Here is an 18,954-nt window from a genome sequence, read left to right on the forward strand (position 1 = left end):
CAGTCACCACGGACGCTGCCCGGGAGGGCTGGGGAGCCCACACCGGACATCTGCACGCCAGAGGCCTGTGGCTGCCGGAGGAGAAGGATCTCCACATCAATATCCTGGAGCTGCGGGCATTGTTTTGGGCCTTCAAGTCATTCCTTCCGTCCCTGAAGGGCAAGGTGGTGAGGATCTTCACGGACAACACCACCACAATGTTGTACATCAGGAAGCAGGGGGGCAACCGATCCCCAGCGCTCTCCAAAGAGGCGCAGAACTTTTGGCACTGGGCCGTCGGACAAGAGTTGTTACTCATCCCCTTTCACCTGGAGGGAGTCAAGAACACCATCTCTGATTCTCTCAGCAGGGAGTTGCGCTCCTGCCATGAGTGGAAACTTCAGTAGGACCAGGTGTACTTCATCTTCATCAAGTGGGGCAGGCCCCAGGTCGATTTGTTTGCGAAAGCCGTGAACTCCAAATGCCAGAGATTTGCCAGCAGGTTCCATAAGCCGAGGAGCATGGGGGGAGGGTCTCTTTGGTCCCACCGTCCCGTCAAGGAGTTCCTCAAAGGACTACTCTGATCTTTCCCGCCGGGAAGTCTCCTACCCCGGCTTGGGAACTCAACATGGTGCTGAGGCTAATGGGAGCCCCCTTCGAGCCTCTGTATCAGGCCCCTCTCAGGTTCCTCTCGTGGAAAAAAGCTTTCCTTGTGGCCATCACCTCTGCCAGGAGAGTGGGTGAGATCACGGCCCACTTTCCATGAATCGCTGGTTGTATTGCGGACACACCCCTCCTTCATGTCAAAGGTTCTGTCGGAATTCCACCTCAAAAAGCCTTTGGTGTTACCTGTGTTTTTACCGAAACTTTAGTCACCGTCTGAAAGGGCCTTGCACTCGCTGGATGTTGCTCGTGCTCTGAAGTTCTAGGAAGACGTCTCAACTTTTTGTGAACTTTGGTCCTTTGAACCATGGGAAGGCCTTGCCCAAGGCTTCCATCTCCAAGTGGCTCTCCGGCTGTATCGCACACTGTCATCGGTTGGCCAACCAACTGCTGCCCGGCTGTCCGAGAGCCCATTCCACCAGAGCGATCACTGCAACTGTGGCTTTCCTGTCTGGTGTGCACCTGCTGGACATCTGCAGGGCTGCTAGGTGGAGGTCTACACACACCTTCACAAGATTCTACTGCTTTGACAGGGATTGCAGGGAGGAGTCCAGGGTCGGCAAAGCAGTGCTACACATCTTGTTTGCTTGACGTGAGATTGTTCCAGAGGTAAGGGTTTTGCTTCTGTTGAGCCTTGCCAACTCCTGTGCTTGTGTAATGTGGTACTGCTATGTATTCTTTATTTATGAGCATGGGAAACCATGCCAGACCCTTTGCTGGAGAAGGAACAACTTACTTACCTGTAACTATGGTTGTCCAGCATGGGTCTGGCATGGATTCACATGCGAATCCTCCCTCTTACCCCTCTGTGGCTCTTCTGGTCATACTGCTACTGTACGTGCTTACCAAATCTGAAGATGGCTGCCAGGGGAGGGGCTTAGGGAGAGGGCAGTAATTGGCTGGGGGCAGTATGACCCAGAGTACAGTGATTGGTTTAGAGGTGAAATGCAGTTTGTAGGTTATGTTATTATGTTATTATGTTACTTAGCATTTATAGCGCCTTATGTACAAGGTGCTGGTAGGTTGAACGCCCTCGGGAACCGTAGTTCAAGTCAGTAGAGAGAGAGAGTCCTGAGGTGCGTGTGAGCACCGGATATGTGCGCAGCAGGTGTGTCACTCGTATGTGGGGTGGTTGGGAGATCAGGAGTATATGTTCGTTCAGGCAGGGTGATACCTCGACTGATTCTGGCTGCGTTAGGCCTGAGGAGAACGCTTAGGCTGTCGGGTGTGTAGCCAGCTGCGTTTAGTTAAGATGATGGGGAGTATGTGGCAGGTGTTGGTATGAGAACAGCTATACCAAATGTGTCATAGTATCGCTATGTTCTAGTTGAGTGATGGTGTATAGAGGAGAGTAAGCATGGTGATGTGATATGGTGGATTTCAGTAGGTGCTTGAGATCAAGCGCACATCTGAACCATTTATTCTATCTGTTTTATTCACTCAGTCTGTTCAGTTGGCTTCGTCTGTTCAGCTCCATCGGTTGAGTCTGCGCCACCCGTAGTGACTACTCCATGCAATCCATGTACTCCAACCATGCTATTGGGCAGACTTTCTAAGTTCAACTACACCACGGATATGCTATTGGGTGGACATTCTACATGCAATTATACTATTGATATGCTATTAGGTGGACTTTCTAAATGTAATTAAACCACAGATATGCTATTGGGTGGACATTCTAAATACAACTACACCACAGATTAGCTATTGGGTGGACTTTCTAAATGCAATTATACCACCGATATGCTATTCGGCACACTTTCTAAGTGCAACTATACCACAGATGTGCTATTGGGTGGACTTTCTAAATGCAATTATACCACAAATATGATATTAGGCAGACTTTCTAAATGCAACTATACCACAGTTATTTTATTCGGCACACTTTCTAAGTGCAACTACACCACAGATGTTATTGGGTGGACTTTCGAAATGCAACTATACCACAAATATGATATTAGGCAGACTTTCGAAATGCAACTATACCACAGTTTTTTTATTCGGCACACTTTCCAAGTGCAACTACACCACAGATGTTATTGGGTGGACTTTCTAAATGCAATTATACCACAGATATGCTATTGGGTGGACATTCTAAATGCAACTACACCACAGATATGCTATTGGGTGCACTTTCTAAATGCAATTATACCACAGATATGCTATTGGGCAGACTTTCTAAGTTCAACTACACCACGCATATGCTATTGGGTGGACATTCTACATGCAATTATACTACTGATATGCTATTAGGTGGATTTTTCTAAATGCAATTATACCACAGATATGCTATTGGGTGGACATTCTAAATACAACTACACCACAGATAAGCTATTGGGTGGACTTTCTAAATTCAATTATACCACAGATATGCTATCGGGTGGACATTCTAAATACAACCTCACCTCGTATATGCTGTTCGGCACACTTTCTAAGTAGGACTACACCAGAGATGGGAGAGTTTACAACAGTTTAGCTTATAGGGTTGAGTGGTAGGGTAGTTTGGCGTGAAGTAATTGCTTCTGTCCCCGCCCTTGCCACACTTACTTATTGTTGGCTTCTTGCTTATCCTACGGATACCTGCCTAGATCCCTCCCTAGATCCCATGTGCCCTAACAACTACCGACCCATCACCACCGTACTTTCCTCCTCAAAATTCTAGACAAAGCTGCCCACAACCAGATCCAACACTACCTTGAATCTAACGTCATTTTAGGCAAGAGACAGACTGCCGCAAAGGTCACTGCACAGAAACCGCCCTCCTAGACCTAAAAAAACAAATCACCAAAATAATGGACACGGGCAAACCTGCCCTCCTGCTTCTCCTAGATCTCTCTGCTGCGTTTGATCTTGTTGATCAGGACATCCTGACCGCTCATCTCTCCAACGTAGCCCACTTCTCAAACAAAGCCACTTCATGGATAACCTCCTTCCTAGAAGGAAGGGCCATGAAGGTCTACTCCGACCAGGCCAATGCAGCTCCCACCACCATCCACTGTGGAGTGCCCCAGGGATCTTGCACCGCGCCTGCCCTCTCCAACTTATTTACGCAGCCACTTTTTGACACGCTGGATTCGCTCGGCATAGCCTACACAAACTATGCCAACGATACCCAAGTTCTCCTCCTTCTCACTGGCTCATATGACTAAGACGCAGCAGCACTCCTTCAAATTTACACTAGCATCCAAAGTTGGATGGCAGCTAACGGTCTCTGCTTAAATGGAGACAAAACCGAGATTATCCTCCTAGGTCCCAAGGAAATACTGCCCAAGCTCAACCAAAAATATAACCACTTCACCATCGACAACACTAACATACCAGTCTCCACTTCAGTAAAGACCCTTGGAATCTACATTGACTCAACCCTCTCTATGTCACGACAGGTCAGCGCCATTGCCTCTGCCCACACTACCAAACTGATAAATGCCATAAAACCCTTCCTCACCTTCCAGAATCGCCTCTCTATCGCTCGTGCCGCAATAGGAGCAAAAATTGATTACTGTAATGCTCTCCTTGCAAGCACCTCAGCAAAAAACCACAATAGGCTCCAAACAGTACCAAACAATGCACTCAGCGCAGCCCTCTGCATCCCCAAAAGAGACCTCATTTCCCAGGCCCGGCGAGCTGCCCACTGGCTCCCAGTAAAGGAAACTATCAACTTCAAGATCCTAACGCACAAATCCATCAATCTCACTGCCCCACACTACCTATCAGAAACCATATCAAGAGACACCTCAACACACCCAAAAAGAAGCCACCATGCCTACCAACTCTGCATTCCACCCGTCAAAAGAGCAAAAGCCGGCGGCATTGGCTTTCCACAAATAGCACCTAAACTAAGTGAAAGTGAAACTGTTTTTTCTTTTACTGAGGATTCCCGGCATGACGACTGGGAATATTCATGAGCATGCGAATCCATGCCAGACCTATGCTGGAGAGCAATATTTACAGGAAAGTAACTTGTTCCTTACCATAACTCTTCAGATGTAGGATACCATCCAAGCCTTAAATTGTACGGTTTCATTTCTGAGTTTATACTATTAGTGAAGGCCAGGAAACATAACTACAAGATGGCCTGCTAAATCAGTTTCTTGACTAGCTTGATTTCAGACAAATTCATACTGTCTGGAATCTTCTTGGTATGAGTTTGAAATACTTCAGTAGCAACGCTACAGTGGAATTACCTAACGAGGTTTGGGTTATCACATAGTTAATAGACTTTGATTGGACCAATGAACAAGCCTCTAACAACTCCTACTCAATCTCCCTTCATGCTGTGTAATGTAACCATGATGTGAGGAGTATTAGGTTGATAAGAATGTAAGAAGCTCCTCTGAAAGAAAGGTCTTCTGTGTAGTTAATGCACACACTCTGTTACCAGGGTTGGAAGGGCGCAACTTGGCTTGGAATAAAACTGCAAAGCGAATGCAGCAGGGCATGCATAGTGGAAAAAGCAGGAGCGAGATAAATGACAGTGCTAGTGCAGGTAAACCAAAGAGTAAATAGATTGTAGAACAATGCAGGCAGAGGTGGAAAACAAATAGAGAAGGAAACAATACGCTGGACAAAACCTAATACCACTAATAATGTATACAGTATAGATGTGAGACTGACCAAAGCGCAATGGAAGTTCACTGTCCAGGTGCAGGTTTCTCTTTCCGGATACTCTCTCTGAAAGCCTGTGGAAGAGGCAGAAAAAGTGAAGTGTTTGTTTCTACCATATGGCTTAATCAAGAATGAAACGTGTATGAGACAAACCTAAATGGGCTTAGCGGGAAGTTTACACTATATGCTTCCTAAAACACAGAAATCAACAACTGTTATCTAAAAGCATCAGTGACTTGGACAAAGCAAGAGCAGATGTTGCCTCCTAGAGGTTACAAGCTATTGTCTGTACCGAAAGATATGAAGCTGCACTGGTGGGTATCAGGTAGGAGATGGGGAACCGCCACTAACCAGAACCAAACCTGACACCGAAAAACAGTCTCTGCACCTGCGACTAATGGGCTACCTCCTGCCAGACCTAAGGCGCAAGTTGATTTTTATAAAATTGGAGGTTGAGTGTACATCTCTGAGGGAGTCAGTGGCCATGCAGGCTAGTCCCTAGAACTACCTTTACCTGACTGTGGGTGCTGGAGTCCTGGTTAAGAATTCCTTCCTGCGAACAACTCAGTGAATTGGAATTGTGAGTCACCCCCACCACTTTTGGGAAACCTGATTTCTGGCTAAAGTCTGTGTGTTTTGGCTCTTTAAAAATGTATTACCTGTTGACTTTTAGCCAAGACTTCCTTAATCCCTATTAAGATACCTTTCTGTGTACTACTTCATTAGACTATTGGTATTTGAAGTATCTGGCTGTTGAAGTGTTAGAGTAGTTTTACATCTTTGTGCAAATTTCTCTCCACCTGTGAGTCTTGATGCACTTTATGCTGGTCTCTTGGATTTTTTGACTGATACTCCTGAGTGAGTGGGAACCTTTTTCTACGCTCACTTTTTTACCTTTTTTCGGTAATTATTTGTGAAGTCATGCTTAACTCCAATTTGAAAGGCATCTACAATCTACACTTTCTGTGCAGTGTTACTGAGGCTCCTAGAGCTTTCCTGTTATTGTTTTTACTTTACTTGGCAAACACTTAAAGTTACCAAGACAGGAGGATGGTTGTGGGGTAAGGCCATAGGCGATATTGTTAGTGGGGATAATTTATGGGGTTATTTGGACCGTGGTGTGCCCCGCTCCATTAAAAAAATGATGGGGGTTGCAGGGGGTGCCCCTGCAGGTTCCATGGCTTAATATCGCTGCAAGAATATGGCAATATTTTTGTATGGTGATATTTGTGCGGGGATATTAACACATGGAACTCACTCGTGATGACCCAATAAAACTCTGTACACTAAGAACCCAACAGAAATACAAAGGTAGCAACTGAGCGAGATGTGGAAAACTATAAAGATCTGTAGCAAGGGACTGTGCCAATGTACACTGAGAATAAAGAGCAAACTGGGCCAAAAGGCATAGACCAAACAGAAGACTGCATTAGAAGCATGAGACAGAAGGTGCAGAGAAAAGAAGACCTTATTAGGCTTAGACCTGCAGGTCGACTGTGTGGGTAAATATGACCTTTTTGCAACTTTTCCTCATTTGTTTTCATTGGAACCCTCAGCATATCTGTCTTGCACTTGGGATTCTGTATGCTTTTGCAAGGGCAAAGCATTTTTGGCAGCGCTCACCTGCTCAACTTGCATGTTTTGAGGGCATTGGTCAGTCCTTTAGGCTACCAGTGCCTAGAGAGTTGTTCTCCCATTTACTTTTCTGTGTATTTTTACAGTTGAGTGTCGCTGGGACACTTTTGTATCCCTTTGTTTTTACTTATTAAATGTTTGCTTCATCTATGATGTGAACAAGTGACAGGTTGGTGGCAGTGCACTGTCTTTAACAGTTTTTTCACATGCCCTACGGCGCCATCCGTTTTTAATGTGATAATGCCATTTTAAGGAAAGTATACTGAAAATGGCTGCTCATTGTGGTAGAAGACTTGTCCTATGTGCCATATTGCTTTTTAGCTGTCTTTCTGCCTGAGTTCACAGACTTCCCAATAAGGTATTGCACTTTTGCTGGATCCAGTCTTGTATTCCTGATCAGGGCTTTGTGTGCCTGGAACTGATTCTGTGCTGAGGGGATCCAATGTATCCCTTTTCTCGACTCCTTTTGGTTACTGTGACAGGTCTATCTTTTAAGGTTGGTGTACCATTTGCATAATGTTTTGTGAACTTTTATCGCAGGCTGTCTTTGCCACTGCGGTAGGGGACACAAGGGTCACAATTTTCCCAAAACGGTGGTTGTCCTTTTTTAAGCCCTAAACAAGATGGCCTGTCCTTTCTTATGTCTTCTTCTATCCCGCTAGGTGTGGCAGGGTCCTCTTGTCCCTTTGTCTTCGCCGGGCTTCCCTTGGAAAGCCCTCAAGGACCTTTTGACTGACTGGCAGGACAGGAAGTGGGGGAGGTCAACTGAAACTCCCCTGTCCTTTGTCCTGCAGTGTGTCTGAGAGAACCCTGTTCAGCCTGTGAGGCTGACTGTCCCCATCAGACAGCTATCACCAAATGTAAATGGTGCATGGGATACGATTTGTGGATGCAGCCCGGTTTCCTGCATAAATCCAGAGGTCCTGGAGCTGAAACCCAGAGTCGACCGCTGGAACAGAAGAATCAGAAGAACGACAACACCAGCAACTTCCATTGCCTGCTGAGTTACCCAACCTCCACTTCTAAGGGACAGGCAAGATCCGAAGACAAGTGCTGCCTCCCTTGGACTGGTGGGACTAACCAGTCCCAAGACGAACTGCAGTCTGCACCACCCCTCCACGGCATGCAGTTCGCCAATACCCTGGGACCTTGGCTGCATCGCTGTGCATCATCTCCTGAAACGCGGTTTTGTCTGAAACTTTGCCAGCACTCACCTGACCCAGCTCCCAAAAGTCCCCTCTCCCGAGACAAGGACCAAGAAGAGTTGCCTGCCGTGACAATAGTCCTTCACCCGAGCCTGTACAAGGCACCAACAAGCCTTAAACTAGAAGATCCTTTGCTGAGCATCTGTTTGCACGAGTGCTGTCGCCAGATCCACTGAAGTTCCTTTATTCTGTCGCCAAGACCGAGAAACCAGTGACCGGGTCTGCTGTCGCCTTACCGCTAGAACCTTCAAGCAGCAACTGTTTCTTGACCTCAAGGTACTTTACTACCCCTGGTACAACTTACCTGTGGGTTGCTTGCTTGATCCTGTGGGCTGCAGATAGCTTTATCTCGCAGCCCCCCAGGTCGCCCATAGAGTGCCATTGGGTTGGACCACCCATTGTACGCTAACCCTGCCTTAGGACACTGGTCCTTGAGGAAAACCTACAGGGGAATCCCCTGATTACCTTGCTTTATAAAACTAACTTTACTTACCTGCAATACTCACAGTGACTCCTGCTGGACTCTGCCATATTGAATCTTTTACCCGCCTTTGCTGCTCCACCCCTGGTCACTGGTTGCCCAGTGACCCAGCTGAACACTGAGAGGCTCGCATAAGATAGGGTTGGGCTCATTAAGATAGGCTAGAATAAGGATATTAAACGTTAAACAAGTTTGGAACCATTTGCATATATGTTTGAGATGTTTTTTTACTAAGTAATTTGTTACTACCATACTATTCTAAAGTTACTACAACTGTGGTTTATTATCTAAAGAATATTACCAATTGATCTTATATTATCCTACTGTTTTAAACTACTTACTTGACTTGTGCATTATCACCTCTGCCTTTGTGTATAAAATGAATGCCTATTTTTTATATCATGTCTAAGTGTATTAGTGTTTCCCTGGACTAAGTGTATGCTCTGACTACTTTGTACCTCACTGCAGCCCTCCACCGTCCTTAGAATAAGCCTGACTGTTTACCATTCTACCAAACGTTTGTGTGGTTCAGGCCTAAACTAAGAAGTGTACCACTGTTCACCTAAGGTGGGCTTTTCCAGGTTCTCTCACAGACATCAACTTGTGTGACACTGCCTAACAGGAAGAATATCTTAAGCTTTACATGTAATTAATTATAAAGTATCTGTTTTTATTGGCACATGGCCGCTCCCCTACCGCCCGCCCCCGCTTTACATTAAACTGTAGTGCTTGTGTTTTTTATCATTATTTTGAACTGGATATAATTATAATCAAAATCTACTGAGCATGTGCTGTGTAACAGGTGTCAGCCAGCATTCGCTTCTATCAGCACCTTCTTCTGTGCATGACCCTTTTTCTATCTTGCCGCATCCTTCTGGTGCCTGACCTGCGCCTGCCTGCCACCCCCTTTCCTCTTCACCTTCTCCTCCAAACCATCCCTTACCCCCAACTACTATCAGTCCCATTTACAGTTTTGTATCTCTCTTATTTTAAGTAATTTGTATTGCTGTATTGTGATTTACTTTTGTTTTTTTTCCTATGTAGAGCAGCTTTCGGTACAGGGGACACAGTACATCCTCAGAGAGAAGGCAGAATGTTCAGAGCAGGCCGGATAAGCCTTTGATTGCAAGCCAGCCCAACAGAGTAGACCAAAGTCCAGATTCATTGTATTTTGAGGTATGCATTAGTCTCGTTAAAGTTTATTCCATGATAGTTTAGACATGTTTTGAGTGCAGATGCTGGATCTACGCTAACACTTAAGTATGCTAGAATTAGGACTTTTTCAGTTTCCATTGTAGTTTTTTTAAAATATTTGTTTCGTATTTTCATAACAGATTAAGGCAATAACTTTCAACAGTGCATCTTTTTTTACATAAACTCAACCCACCCACAATCCAGCATAGAGGATCTGTTGACAGTGAAGTCCAAAGTGATAAATGAGACCCCTCTCACCATTAGACCCCACTGGAAGTCATACTGCTTACTATGGTGTACGTTCATTAGTCATCCTTTTCTTGCCATGGATCAAGTTACCTCTGCTTTGTATATTCTCTGCTGTTACTCTAACCGTTTGGACCATATTTTTGCAGATTTTCTGTGGCAACCGCGGGATACTAGTCTTTCAAACTCCATTCATCCACCCAGCCGTTCTTCTTGACCAGATCCCAAATGTGGGTCCCAATTGAGACATCCATTTTAGATCGCATTGCTAATATTTCAAAATCACTTAAACACCCCTTGTTTCCTGACTTGCTGAATGCAATTTCCTGAAATTATTTTTTAAGTGGCAACACAAACAAGATGCATGTTACAAAACTTTGTTAGAAAGCCTAAATGCAAATCTTAACATTAACCTGTTTTTTCTGAAACGATTGTCCAGTCACGTGAAGTGAGCTATTTGAAATAGTTAAAACCTGCTTTTAGGCCACTACCTCTGAAACTACCATGAAGCAAAGTATTGCTGCATTGGCGACAACCACTTAGTATGAGAATTCCCATTTTGAATGCACATGAACAGTTTGGCTGTGTTACAAATGAAACAAGCACCTCTTTTAGTCTCCAAAACAACCAGATATGAAAAGCATCTACCACTTTTCGTATCCCACTAATTTATATCCAATGACTCGTACAAAAGTAACAGGCTAGAGTTAGGAGCTTCCTGAAGCAATTGCAAAGCATATGGTAAAAATAAACCAACATATGGTTTTTTAAGCTGCCCCGTATTCCCCAGCCCTAGAATATTGCTTTTACATGCATTGCAAAGACTGCAGAAACACTTCAGGGAGTTAAGTTTGGTTGGCCTTCAGGGTGTTTTTTCACCAGGCATGCTTTTCTGCTTTACTAAAGTGATGGGAAACATGCTTAGCTGACTTTATAACGTGGTGCCTGAAGTGAGGCTCTAAACCCTTTATCGTGCAAAATGGTCCTAAAGGTGAGAGGCATTGGAATATACAAGAATACAAGCAAAGTTTGAGTGACTCCATAAGTAAGGACTGCACTTTGGCTTTAAAAGTAGCCTTTTTAATCTGTCAAGAGCAGTTTATAGATAAAAATAGTTTTGGGCTCTTTGGCATTCACTATATCTGCCTTTTTTAAAGTAATAATAAAGCTAAGCGATTCAGAAATACATGCGCAGATTTAAAAATATTTCACATTTTTGGTCTTTACTTTCTTTGCTCTCTTCTTTGAAGAATCCCTGCAAATTGAGTCTATTTGTTGACGGTAATCACAATAACAAGTGAAACATATTCTGCGTTTGAGCATTTTAACATTGTTTATGTTAGTGTTGCAAATAGGTTAGTGCCTGATATATTGAACGGTCTTTATTTTCCAGTAGTGACTGGACCGTAATGAACTGAAAAATACTTGAAGCCAATTTAATTTCTTTGTCACATTTAATTTTAGAATGAAGATGAATTTCCGGAGTTAACAAGTGACCTCAGGAACACAAAGAATGAGAACAACCAGCCAAAAATTAATGGAAAAGTAGTAAGACAATTATAACATTTTGATGTAGCTGTTATTCTCCTCATATTGAAACAGTATACATGAAAAAGCCTCTGATATTCATAAGCATTTGTGGTGTCGCAATTTAATTATGTGTTGAGTGACGGTCAATTTATTAGAAGCTATACTTGGTCTGATCGCTTGCCAGCCTGCATCCCGAAAGGCTTTTGACTCTGCCTGGTAGAGGTTTCATTCGAACAGTTACAAAATATCCCACTAACCCAACCCAATACAATCCACAACAAAAACAAGTAAAAGTATAAATAAGCCCATTTTGATGGGTAGTATTAAAATCACTTGCTAGGCGAATAAACACCTGAAGACCCCTGAACTGTCAGACATTTTCATGCCCACAACAGTATCCTGGGTGAAAACTGAGGTCTTCAACAGCTTCTCAGTGAAATAGCAATTTTGTATTTGCATTCATAGAGATATATCTAAAGGGAGGCAGCTGCTCCAGTAAATGTTTCCTCTCTCATTAATCTTAGAAAAAGGGAATGTCATCCCTTTTGGAGCTAACAAGTGTAGCACCTAAAAGGAATGTGAAGAGAGAAAGTGTCGCTGAGGATACATTTTTTTATGAATGATTTATGGTTTGTATCAAACCTTTTATCATATATCAAACCTATTCACATTAAGGAAAGGGAAAAGAAAGAAGAAAGAAGTTCCGAACTCAAGCGAAAGGGTCCAATATATGGAAAAAACAAGGATTAAGAAAGGGTGTTTTTGAAGCCAGTCTTAGCCCATGTAGATCAGTTCGACTGCTCAAACACCTTCTTTAAAAAATTCAACAAAGAAGTTGTAGCTGTAAGGTTCTCCCCTCTCAGAAGGAATGACCAGATTTCCTTCACGTCCAAAGTTTTGCGGCTTCAATTAGCTTGCTCAAATGTTTGGTTCTCATGTCAGTTAAGCCACGACAGAGCAATGTGACATGTTTCAGTATCTCTAATTGTTAGCTTTTTCCTGTTTTCCTGCAGAATCTACATCCATCTGTCTCCGATTTCCCATAGATTTGTAGAAGTTGGTTTATAGGGTACATATGAAATCTAAAACGGAGGAACTGATTTCTGTACCATCCATTAGGGCCCTTGACAAGATACTTGGAGAGTTTGGTTTTTTCTCTTAGAGTACCAATAAAGTGGTGCGAGTTTTTTTCCTCTTGGGTTTTGATCCAGTTGTGCAGCCAAAGTTTAATTTTAACCTTTTCAGGAAAATCGGTCAATTCATCCAGATCAGGCTGCAGATTTTCTAGTGTGTTACGACAGCAGTTGTGCCATTGCGTCATAAGGATATTGTGGGCACTGTAGTGTTTACTTTTCAGAATTTCATATGGTGTTGCAGAGGGAACAATGCTCTTCTGAAAAAGTGCCAGTGACTTCCACGTCACTCGTGCTTGCAATGATACCAGGCCTAGTTCCTATCTAATTAGGGCAGTAGAGGCTATGTTTGGAAGATTCAAGATCCTTCTCCAGAAGGATCCCTCCAGGGTAGACCATATCTTCCAGTTAAGAGAAAGCCTCTGCCCCAAAAATTCATGAAGGAACCACCTTCTGATTATAGAACATCAGCAATGGTAAGATGGAGAATTTGCCAAACTTTTTATGAATCCATCTTCCTGTCCGGTTAAAATTTTAAGCCGTGATTTCAGTGATAAATTTCATGGATGATTGCACATATTGTTATTTATCAAAGTCTCCAAGTAGGTGATCTGGGAAGTAATTCTCAGCCACTTGTGTTCAACATACCAGCGGAATGGTGGTCTCCCATTGCTTTTACATGGACGCAGTACCATAATACTGGTTTTCGTTGAATTCATCGTAAGGCCATTCAATTTCAGATATTGATTAAGAGCTGTTAATGACCTCTGCAAGCCAATGGGAGTTTTGGCCACTAGCACAATATCATCTGTGTATAGTAACCTTGACAGCTTCTCATCCCGGATGGAGGGGGAAGAAATTAACTTGCCATGTTTAAGTATTCTCTTATTTCAGAAAGAAAAAGGCTGAATAAAGTAGTTGCTAGAGGACAGCCCTGTTTTAAGCCCCTAAAGGTGGAGATTGAGTGTGTCAGGACACCCCCAGCAGTCAGGCAAACTTGTATGGAGGTAGCGTTGTAAAGAGATTTAATAGCAGCCAATAATCGGGTGGGCCATTCCACATTTCCAATTTCTTCCAAAGGCGTTGGCGGTCAATGCTGTCAAATGCTTTGCTCAAGTCAACAAAGGCTAGGTATATTATTATTTTGCTATTGTATGCCTTTCCTTTGAGTAGGTTTAGGAGAAAAGAATTTAGCTCTTTTCCAGTCCCTCTTAGGAAACCCGTTTGTCAAGGGTCAAATCTCTTTGTAGCCTGAATCCATAGCTGCAGCTGTTTTAAAAGAAATGCAGCAAACAGCTTAACCAGGGCATCAAGTAACGATATTGAGCGATAGTTGGTCGGGTCCACCCTACTACCCTTTTGAAATATCAGAATTATGCTGCCTTTTTTTCCATGATGCCGGCGGTCGTCTTGTTCTAAAGAATTGGTGGAAGAGGTTCAGGATTAAGGAAATCCAGAGCTCCGGGGATTGTTTGATCATATTGTTGGTGATCCCACCGGGGCCCGGAGCTCTTGAATAGTTTTCCCTTTTGATAAGTAGCTCCACATCCACATAATCCAGGTGGAAAGGCCAAGTGGCTTTGATTGCTTCTTTCTCCTGACTAGATGCGTTATCTTCAGCTTTGAATAATTTGTCATAGAAGTCTATCCAGATTTCTTCAGGAACAGTGTTCGCTAAGGAAGCGGTTTGTGAGGAATCTAGCTCATTCAGTAGTTGCCACATAGCTCTCGAGTCTTTTTTGAGTATGGTTGCCAGCATCTGTTCTGAGTCCGCTTGCAGTAAAGAGGCTTTTTCTCTCGCTAGCCAGTTCTTATACTTTTTCTTTTTTTTTTCTTTAGCAGAAACAAATATTGATCAATTTCCAGATGGTTGATACTTTTCAGTTCTTTACATAGGAGGGTTTTCTGTTCCTTTACTACAAGATTAAAAGTATGTCCATGAATTGATGTAACAGCCTTGCACTCTTGTTAGGTATCATGCAACAAAGGGACGTAATTTGAATCACCCCCCTGCTGAGATGTTGGCGTATCTAGTTCCCAGTGAGAGTATGTGTAAAGACCGGAGGGGGGTCTGCACTTCCGCTCTCTATATGGTAGAGGGGAGGCACAGAGACCCCTGCCAAGATTCTCTATTATTGGTAACGTAGTCGAGCAATCAAGGCCTAGCTTCTCAGGAGGTGATGCGAGCTGGTTCTTAAGTACAGTGTAGTCCCCAAGCACCCACAAAGGAAGGGCCACACACTGTATCGGTTACAACACAGTCTTTGTATAATTAATGTTCAAAGGTATATATAATATCACAATAACTCACTTTGTACTCCGAAAATCAGCAATGGTAAATATCTACAGTTTCTAAACTAGTACCACTAACGTTATTAGATCTCATTAAAGTGCATACGGTCAGAATGACACACAGATCAGAATAAAGAGGAAACCAGCAGTAGAGAGAGGATGGAAAGCAAACTGGTTGAGCAATTGGCAGAATACTGGCCCCGTACCACGAGACACAGTTCTGTGTTGTGTGGAGATCCCCCCACCTGGGCAACCTGTAGAAGAAAGATACAAGCCCAGTCCATATATTGTTCACACTAAACTTTCCAATAGTTCTGCAACCCCAAAGTACCTGGTGTTGTAGCGTTCCGCGTCAGGGGAATCGACGGCCCTTCTTGAGTGTCCTCCCTTTCAGGCAGGAGTCACGGGTCATCGAACGTCCAATGGAGAACAGGTCGAGCTACGACGGTGAAGTGGCTGCTTCGTTCCTAGCGGTGCACGTTGACGGGGAAGCGTAAACATCCTGCCAGGAAGAGGCGTGCGGGGCACCTTGGTGTCGATAGTTCTGGACCGCAAAGAGTTGAAGAACTGTGGGCCAGCAAAGGTGTCGAGTCGTCGGCGTCTCTGTGGTCTTTGGGTGGCGGGAAACCCACCGGTGGAACCTCCTTGGCGCGTCGACGGTCAGGCCTTCTCCAGCAGGATACAGCGGCGACGATGCAGACGAGAGCATCCTTGGATCAATGAAGTTCTTAGGCAACGGGAGCACGGCGGCTCCAGTCGGCGACGGCAGTCGTCGCCAGTGGCGGACAACAGTCCAGGCGCTTCTCCTTGGAGTTCCGCAGCAATCCACGTATCCGGTCGGCAGCCTGTCGAAGGTCTGTCTACCAGGGAGCTTAGGCAAAGATCAGATGGTCCCTCGTAGCTCGGGAAGAGGGCGCCTTACCAGGTCCTCTCTGGGTCAGTTCTTGAAGCACAGCCGCTTTCAGATTGCGAAGGAGAGCAATAGCAATTCTTCTCGTCCAGCAGGGCTTCAGGATCAAGCTTCAGTTACTCCAGTTACTCGTTGTAGTGGACTTCAGCTTCTGAACACGATTCCTAGCAGTGAGAGGGCCCCAGATATACTGTTGATCTCCCATTCATTCCGCTGGGTCACACTCAAGCATCCATTCACGACTATGGTCATTCATGCAGGCAGGGAGCCAATCAGGCACACGAGCCATTCAGGCCATTCACCTCTCTCCAGACACTCACAACAAGTTATGTGTATTGGGACAAGTACCGAGCCATTCAACACTCCAAGCTGCATTCATACAGGTTTCGGGCCTGGCTGTTTCAATCATTGTGTCAACCACCAGATACTAGACAGCCACAACATAGAATGTATATTTGTCACACACTCCATTCACCCAGGTTCCACCCACAGGCATACCCACAACATACGGTTGTTGAGAAGGCTCCAGCCAGTCTGGTCGGCACTTCCCCACACTACCATATACGGAACTTCGACCCAACAGCCAGTCAGGGGGAAGGGACAGAGGCAGGGCTTCCCGGGACTTTGGGAAGGTCAAGGTAACAGGTGATGGAAGGCAAGAGGCCATGGGGGCCATTTTGTCTCCATCCAGAATCTACAGATTCCAATGATAGGGCCTGGGCATTCCAAAATGGAGGACGCTCGGGGCACCGGTCATTCCAGCACAGAACTGCCACCAGCCCGTACCCTGCTCTGTGGGTCACACACAGGTGTCCAAAAACATACACTTGGGGCGCAGGGTTGCACCCCTACCCATGGGTGCCTGTTACTCACCACAACAATAGTCGCAAGAGTGGAACCAGACCTGGAAGGCAGAACAGTGGTGGAGTCCTTGGAGCAATCAGTCTTTCACCTCAGCTACCCTGATTTCAGTAAATCAGGCTTCCTCAAAAAGAGAGGCTCTTTTCTATGATGTATCCCTCTGCTGTGGTTATAAGACAGACAGAGGTATCGATCAAATAAAAGAGCGGGGTAAACGTGCACCGCTAGACCAACAGCTGAAAAAGAACCACAGAAGTGTTAGATGCGGTACAAGTAAATCTAGCCAGTAAAAGAACACTAAATAATGATGAATACCTGAATGTAAGGTTGGTTGAAGTTAGATAGGAGAGTATGTGCTGTGTCTGAAAGAGCAATACCAAAGACAATGAGGAACTAACCGATTATATTAACTTCCCCTTAAATACTAAAGAATGCAAGACTAACCTGAAAGGGCATGAACATGGAGGAAAGGAAATCCTGCTGGAGAGAACACAACGACGGGAGAAAATAATAAACAGGGTAGTTAGTAAGGTAACCCGAGCAGCACGAGGGGCAGGCTAGGTACGGGTTGGTGCATGTATCTGGGAAGAGTCCTCGAATGCACTTTGTAGATAGGACAGTTCAAATCCAGCACAGTAGGAATGTAGTCCAAAAAACGAAGAGTAGGATCCTCAAATGTATTGGCAGGAAATGTCAATCAAGAGGAATAAACAACACATAGAAAGCAAGAGCCCAGTATAGAATGGAGGCACACTCACAATGTTTTAGGAAGCCCAAGCTGTCAGGGTTGACAGTTCCGTTGAAGCTCTTGAGGAATGAACTAAAAGGGAAATGGAGCGGAGAAGAAAGAAGCCGCCAGCAATCCGGGGAGCGTTCCGAGTCGTAACCGGTGTGTGGAACCAAAGACAAAAGGATGATCCGAAGGCAGTCCGAATGGCAATCAAGTCGAGTAACCAGGGAAATCAGGTAGGTAGATTCACAGGAGTGACGAGGGATATAGCGCGGAGGCTACACACGTATGGAGATGCGTTTGTTTGTTTGTTTAGTATTTATTATGCGCACCGGACCCTAGGGTATAAGGGCGCAGCAGGTAAGAGGATGTACAGTTTAGAACAAGGTTACAGGCGTGTTATACTTGTGAAAGGTAACAATTGTATCAGACACGTAGGAAGAGGCAGTCAGTAGCAAGTTCATACATTCATTTAGCATTTGTTGTCGTCAGCCAGTTGATCATATTTTGCCTGAATTTGGTAAAAGATTGTTCTAGTCTCACAGTGGTGGGTAGTTCATTCCACAATTGCACAGCTTTGACTGGGAAGCTGGCTCCTCCTATAGTGGTTAGTTTGAATTGGGGTACTTGAAGGCGATTGGTGTTGGCTAGTCGTGTTTGTCTTGTGGAATGTGTTCTAGTGAATCTGTCCTATAAGTATTGTGGGGCTTTATTATAAAGTGATTTGTGTGTGAGGGATGCAGTTTGAAGTTTAATTTTCTCATGGGTGGAGAGCCATTTGTGTTTCCTTCTTGTTTCAGAAATGTGTTCTCTCTTGGTAATGTTCAATGCTGCTCGGAGAGCATTGTTCTGCTGTATCTGGATTTTGTTGATGGTGGATTAAGTCGCTCCGATGTACTATGCTTTACAGTAGTCAAGTTTGGAGATAATTAGGGCTCTAGCTAATGTTGGGCAGCTGTGCTGAGATAAAAATTGTTTTCCTGCTCTGATTAATTTGCATGTGTAAGCTGTTGAAGAGTCTAGGGTATTTACCTGTTTGGAGAATGATAAGGTGGAGTCAAGGTAGATACCTGACGTTTTTACTTCTTTGGCTACTTGTATGAGGTTCTCATCGATGATGAAGGAAGAGTAGTTTGAACTTAGTTTATTGATGAGGGAGGTGGTACCTAGGATGAGAAGCTCAGTTTTATCATCGTTCAGGCATAAGCCATGGGTTGCCATCCATGCCTGAACGATGCTGTAGATTCTGTTCACCATTGCTAAGTCCTTTTTGTAGTCCCCTGAGAGTGGGAGGAGGATCTGGTTATCGTCAGCGTAGTTAGTATACGTGATACCCAGATGGTCCAGGTCATCAAACAGGGGTTTAGTGAAAATGTTGTATAGCGTTGGTGAGACGCAAGAGCCCTGTGGCACGCTGCAGGTGATGGGAATGGGGTCTAAGGCTGTTGTGGGGGAGAAGACCCTCATAGTGCGGTCACTAAGGAATGATT

At 44.5% G+C, this 18,954-nt stretch overlaps 1 protein-coding gene across 3 annotated transcripts in view; it reads left to right on the plus strand.

The window, feature by feature from the left end:
- SECISBP2L (SECIS binding protein 2 like) overlaps window positions 1–18,954 on the plus strand; it is a 1,017,636-nt gene that overhangs the window by 421,107 nt on the left and 577,575 nt on the right. For 2 of the 3 annotated variants that reach the window (XM_069624787.1, XM_069624785.1), the window contains 2 exons: window positions 9,613–9,744; window positions 11,473–11,556. In XM_069624787.1, the coding sequence (XP_069480888.1) occupies window positions 9,613–9,744; window positions 11,473–11,556 (216 nt within the window). The remainder of the gene's footprint in view (window positions 1–9,612; window positions 9,745–11,472; window positions 11,557–18,954) is intronic. The other variant, XM_069624786.1, reaches the window with a different exon arrangement.

Source organism: Ambystoma mexicanum, chromosome 11 (genome assembly GCF_040938575.1).
Source record: "Ambystoma mexicanum isolate Mex_15411 chromosome 11, UKY_AmexF1_1, whole genome shotgun sequence".
Classification (NCBI taxonomy): Eukaryota; Metazoa; Chordata; class Amphibia; order Caudata; family Ambystomatidae; genus Ambystoma; species Ambystoma mexicanum.